General features: G+C 47.4%; 1 protein-coding gene across 1 annotated transcript; it reads left to right on the top strand.

The window, feature by feature from the left end:
- Window positions 1-318: 318 nt before the first annotated feature.
- LOC135807010 (uncharacterized) lies at window positions 319-5,713 on the top strand. The gene is made up of 3 exons (XM_065321107.1): window positions 319-737; window positions 3,558-3,639; window positions 4,991-5,713. Exons 1-3 carry the CDS (start codon window positions 640-642, stop codon window positions 5,393-5,395), a joined length of 585 nt encoding a protein of 194 aa, XP_065177179.1. The 5' UTR covers window positions 319-639; the 3' UTR covers window positions 5,396-5,713.
- The last annotated feature ends 670 nt before the right edge of the window (window positions 5,714-6,383 follow it).

Below are 6,383 nucleotides of genomic sequence, written 5' to 3' on the forward strand. Positions count from 1 at the left end.
AATAGCAAAGTCACACCTTAGTGGATCCAAAAATAGAAATCTGATGTCAACTTACTACTCCCTGGCCGTTTTGACGTCATCACTTTCAAGCCCTAATGCACCATGTACCATTCGCAACAGCTGCACGGCCCCGAGCGCGAGCGGAGCATGCGATGATGCAGCCAAACCATCAATGACATCTTGCAAACTAAACGTTACTTACTGGCACTGCGGGCAGCACCATGTACCAGTGTGTACGTATGTATGCGCCTGTTTGACGCATTCACGTCGTTGCAAATACACGCACCGACAAGAACAATACATATGTACATACGACAACATGCAACAAAAATAACAATCATTCAACAAGCAACAGTGTGCATTTTATTCCTCACGTCTTGAGTTGTTGAAACAAAGCGACTATCTGCTAGGACGCTCATGTTAGCAACGTTAGTGGAGGCTTGAGCATACCGTGTACCTCAGGGACCTAGTGTGGATGTTGCACTGGGCTCTTACGTTTCTGCTTGACATCAGCTGCATCCCTTCCGCTTCCTCCTGATCGAGTCGATTCGAAGATAATAAGTGGTCTTGAGACGCCCTCTGAAAGCAGTACTCGCTGGCTTGGTTTGTGAGGAGGGACCGTGATCAGTGTCGGCAGACATGTTTCACGCACCGAAGGCGAAGAAGAACCCCAACACCTGGGATCCACCGTTCATGCCGCCCATCATCCACAACATCGCTCACAAAGACGAGATCTGGTAAGAGAGAGAGAGAGAGAGAAGTCTGCATACTTATTAGTGTGTATACAGTCATGTACAATGTATTATTGTTGAATCGCTCCATACAACTTTACAAGTGTGTAACGATTGTGTGTATGCATGTGTTGAATCGCTGCAAGGAACATCATGTGACCAAGCCAAAACGGCAAAAGGATAATCACTGAGTCAGACATAATAATTTATGTACTCAAATCAGATGTGGATTTGTTTTTTTGTCATTTTTTGTTTTTTGTTTTGTTGGGGGGGGGGCGGAATCAGTGGAGTTGGTCCAGCCGTGGCAGGACCAACTCTTTGGCCACCGGCATGCGTTTGCTGCTGAGGAGGTCATGCGCACCTGTCATACCATACACAACATATGAGACAGAGTATGGTAAGGCCAGACCTGTTAAAACTGCTTCCACTGGTCTTGGGGGGGGGGGGATATAAGCTGCACAGTACAGAATACGGAATAGGCCTGACACCAATATACTGCGCTTTGGGGTAACTAGAGTATAGACGAAGCTCAAGAACTGTTACTTCCATGCAGCGTGGAAAAACCAATAAGTAAGACAATCTCCAAGACTGGAGTTGGGAATGTCATGCGGAGTGCACATGCACTCTGCATGAAGCAAAACTCTGTCACTAGTACCACCAGGCCTAGAGTGTGATACATCCTAACACTTATCATTCAATCCATTTCCTGTGAATATATCTGTCATCTGTCAACATACCGTAGACAGAGATAGAGACAGAGACTGAGAGAGAGACCGACACAGAGACCGAGACAGAGACTTATCAATACGTTTCCTGCGAATATATCTGTCATCTGTAAACATGCAATGGACAGACAGACAGAGACACAGGCACAGAGAGACAGAGAGAGAGCGAGAGAGAGAGAGAGAGACACACACACAGACACAGAGAGAGAGACAGACAGAGACAGACAGACACAGAGCCAGAGAGAGACAGAGAGAGACAGAGGGAGACACAGAGAGAGACAGAGAGAGGGAGAGAGACAGAGGGAGACACAGAGAGACAGAGAGAGAGAGACAGAGAGAGAGACAGACAGACAGACAGACAGACAGACAGACAGACAGACAGACAGACAGACAGACAGACAGACAGAGACAGAGAGACCGAGACACAGACTTATCAATACGTTTCCTGTGAATATATCTGTCATCTGTAAACATGCAGTAGACCGAAACAGACAGACAGACACAGACGCAAACAGACAGACTAATATAGAGAGTGATAGAGAGACAGAGAGAGGGAGACAGAGACCGAAACAGACAGACAGACAGACAGACAGACACAGATAGAGAGAGACAGTGAGAGAGAGAGAGAGAGAGAGAGAGAGAGAGAGAGAGAGAGAGAGAGAGAGAGAGAGAGAGAGAGAGAGAGAGAGAGAGAGAGAGAGAGAGAGAGAGAGAGAGAGAGAGAGAGAGAGAGAAAGACAGAGAGAGACAGAGAGACAGAGAGAGAGAGAGACAGACAGACAGACAGACAGACAGACAGACAGACAGACAGACAGACAGACAGACAGACAGAGAGAGAGAGAGAGAGAGAGAGAGAGAGAGAGAGAGAGAGAGAGAGAGAGAGAGAGAGAGAGAGAGAGAGAGAGAGAGAGAGAGAGAGAGAGAGAGAGAGAGAGAGAGACAGAGAGAGACAGAGAGAGAGAGAGACAGAGAGAGACAGAGAGACAGAGACAGAGACAGAGAGAGGGAGAGACACAGAGAGAGGAAGCTGTGTTGCAACTCAGAGTTTCACGTTAAAGGGGAAGTTAAGGCTAAAATCAAAATGTCACCAGGTGTAGTCTTCGGGGTGCTGAGTCGAATGGTCTTGGTCCGAGGAAGCTGAGACGCTCCCTTCCTACTTTAATCCCAATCGAACTCGCGCACTTCCACCGAAAGTGGGTGACTGCGCCCTACTAGATGGGGATTTGTATGCAAAATGTCACTAAAAGCGCCACTTCGTTCTTATAAAAGCACGGATGACCGCGATTGGCCCATATGTTGTAGACTTTTGGACGCGGAGTCGACTGGTTTTGGTCCGAAAAGGCTGCGGTGCAGCGTTCGGCCCTTATTCCCAACGAACACGCTTGAACAAGCGGCCACGTGCTCCTGCGTACACCAGTCACCTGGTCACCGTGACTGCAGGGTACAACTTATAGCCTGTTTGACCTTTTTCTGGTGCAGTCCTGTCACTCGAGTTGAACTCGAGTTGAACCTTGGTGTGAAAGTTGTCGCTTGCTAGTGCTGGGACCAGGTGACTTGGGCACGCAGGAGCACGTGACCACTTGTTCAACCATGTTCGATTGGGAATAAAGGAGGAATGCTGAATCGCAGCTTTCTCGGACCAAAATCAGTTGACTCAGCGTCCAAAAGACTACAACATATGGGCCAATCGCGGTCATCCGTGCTTTTATAAGAACGAAATGGCGCTTTTAGTGACATTTTGCATACAAATCCCCATCTAGTAGGGCGCAATCCCCCATTTTCGGTGGAAGTGTGCGAGTTCGATTGGGATTACAATAGGAAGGGAGCGTCTCAGCTTCCTCAGACCACGGCCATTCGACTCAGCACCCCGAAGACTACAACTGGTGAAATTTTGATTTTAGCCTTAACTTTCCGTTTAATCACAGCGGCACCAGGCAGGGAGAAGTAACGTGAAACACTGAGGTGCAACACAGCTTCCTCTGTCTTTACAGTGTAGAACGCTCTGAATTAAGTTATACTGTATGCATGGCCATTGAGCAATCTTCGGCACGGCAGTAGATTATCTTATATGCTTACGTGTATATCATCTGTGAACGTACAGGAAGGCTCATATTCGGGATTCGGATCGACTGCAAAGCCGGTGGCCGGACACATGGGGCTTCCTGAGCATTGAGTATAAGAAAGTGAGTGTTGCTGTGCTGCTGTTTTATGATTTCTAGGCAGATACTTGTACTTGGAGTAACCGCAATACATCTCATGTTGTTCCGCCTTTTTCAGGGAACTCTGGCATTGTTGCGTGTGAGTGAGAGAGAGAGAGATGGGAGGGGGAAGAGGGGTAACAATGAGATAATGATGATAATGTGGTCATAAATTTTTTTTTAAAAGAAGAGGTTGGTGCGACTTCGACGATACTTGGGGAATTGCGTGTTGCGCCTAGGGACCGGCGGATTCTGCTCGAAAAGGTGGCAGATTCTGCTCGAAAAGCAGTAAAATTGGCAGAACGATACAAACTTTATGGCGGGCAATTCCTCGAATTCTGCTCCATTTCTTTATCCACATACCAAACATGCATGAAACTTACCAGAAAAAGTACCGAATTCTGCCAATTTTTCTGTCGGCAGAATCCGCTGGACCCTAGTTGCGCCCTACGTGGGAGCTCGCGCTTTTCTGCCGACTTGAATTCTCACTTGATTGACTCACGACTGCCATCCGGAGCACACGAGAATCCCATCGAACCGTCCACTCGGCAAACCTGCAAGAAAGCACCACTCCCTGCTCAATACACAGTGTTTCGGGGAATTCACCCCTTATCAGTTGAGCTGGAGTAGGCTGAGGAAGATTGTGCCTGAAGAGCACCACTTATGTAGTGCTCTCCAGGCACAAACATCACCAGGGATACAAAATTACAGAGCCGCTCCGTTTCTAGGGCGATGAACACCTTGTGAACACCAGATAGCAGCGTGAGTCAGTGCCGCTCATGGAGGTGCTTAACTGTTTAGCACCGGCTCCAGACAAATGTGCCCTTATGAACCCTCTAGTAGTGACTATCGACTGCATTTTCCTTGAATGGCATGAAAGAACACAAAATCGACAAATGAGTAACAGGGGGGGGGGGGGGCGCTTTCTCACAGAGGGGCGCTCAATCACAGTAGTAGGGCGCTGCCCCCCCCCCCCCTTCCCTACCCTCCTTTGGCTAGAACCCAGAAATATGTTTTACTTTTAGCTAGCATAGAAATGCATGGATACGTGTATGTGCGTGTGTGTGTGTATGTGTGTGTGTGTGTGTGTGTGTGTGTGTGTGTGTGTGTGTGTGTGTGTGTGTGTGTGTGTGTGTGTGTGTGTGTGTGTGTGTGTGTGTGGTTGTATGTGTGTGTGTGTGTGTGTGTGTGTGTGTGTGTGTGTGTGTGTGTGTGTGTGTGTGTGTGTGTGTGTGTGTGTGTGTGTGTGGTGTGTGTGTGTGTGTGTGCATGCTTGCATAATTATATCCAATTGCTTTTCCGTTTTGTGGCCAATTTATCTTTGCGTCAAATTTAGATATCATATGCAACTGATGAGGCCAGGAGAAAGGTGCTGGCCGATCACGTAGCCAAAAATCCAAGTGATGTGGTCAGACTCCATGAGCTCGAGCGCCAGAGGGCCCAGTGCGCACGGAATGCTCACGAGCTCGAGAAACTGGAGCGCTGGGCAAGGGAGGGCACGCCGCCGGTTGGCCGAAGCTTTTGGGGCACGCAGCTGCCACCGATTGTCCAGCCAGACGGCGTGAAGACCAAGAGCTCTTTTGTCACACCAGGCGTGCCTCTCATTAGGAGCAAGGAGCTGGGATGGCGTGGAACACGTGTTAACCTGCACCAGTACGAGAGGGCTAGTGACAAGCATCCTATCGGTGACATCAACAAACAGCTGGGATGGCCCAAGGGAGGTTGCTACAGAGATGTGTAGAACTACTAAAACACCGAGTACATGTACATAACGAAACGTCTCCGTTGAGTTTCTGCCACTGATGATTGATGCTATGGCACCGGCATAATTATATCTATTTCTATAACAAACTAACTTCCGGATGGGTTGTAATCATTGCTTTTTCCATACACATGCCACCTATATCCTATAATTCTCAGTGTTTCTCACCCTCAGTTACACAGGCTACTGAACCTCTCCAGTGCTCAACTCAATACCTCATGATAGCAGTATCAGTTCATGTACTTGTACTTGTATAATCGGAGGAAGAAACAATGAACAATGCCATTTTCAATACATTCCACAGTTGGCATGATAAATTTTGGCTCAGTTTTATAGCCAGGGGTCGAAATTGAACTCCAAATACATCATAGTACTAATATAGGTACATGTACTATCAATGTACATGTACGATCAATGTACTATCAATGTACGATCAATGTGCGATCAATGTACATGTATCATACATCATACATGTATGTCTAGCATGATTTTCCTTTTTCTTCCTCTCCAAGACTATTATCATTCAGCAAAACACCTCCATGATAAGAAATAGCTGCTCCCACAAGGTCTGTGATACGTTGAAAGGTTGCATTCAACGTTACTGCGCCTAACAAACTATTAGTATTACTTCATTCATGCTAGCATTACCAATCATAGAGACCAAGGAACGTCGCTGTTGCTGAGGTACCCGACTACAGACTACACGTGCAATGTGCATGTGAGGAGTTCTATTCTCCATGGCAACACAAGCGTTGACCGCAGTTATCGGGAAATCACAGCAGTCTCGTTACTATGAGTCTTTCTATGCCGCTCCCCTTCTGATCCTCAACAGGGCCTAGGCTAGGGAGTAGATAATACCGGTACTAGTACATGTAGTACCATTAGTCTAGCAAGAGTCCATAACCCCAAGCCAAGCCCAAGGTTATGGACTCTTGCTAGTACTGGTAGGATGGTCATACGTATCTAA

The sequence above is a fragment of the Sycon ciliatum genome, chromosome 1, assembly GCF_964019385.1.
Source record: "Sycon ciliatum chromosome 1, ocSycCili1.1, whole genome shotgun sequence".
Lineage (NCBI taxonomy): Eukaryota > Metazoa > Porifera > Calcarea > Leucosolenida > Sycettidae > Sycon > Sycon ciliatum.

What these genes read in the sequence shown, in the direction of transcription:
- LOC135807010 (XM_065321107.1), top strand. Translation starts at nt 640, where the DNA reads ATGTTTCACGCACCGAAGGCGAAGAAGAACCCCAACACCTGGGATCCA. An exon ending in GCTCACAAAGACGAGATCTG is followed by an intron (nt 738 to 3,557) that starts GTAAGAGAGAGA and finishes GTGAACGTACAG; the next exon opens with GAAGGCTCATATTCGGGATT. An exon ending in TGAGCATTGAGTATAAGAAA is followed by an intron (nt 3,640 to 4,990) that starts GTGAGTGTTGCT and finishes CGTCAAATTTAG; the next exon opens with ATATCATATGCAACTGATGA.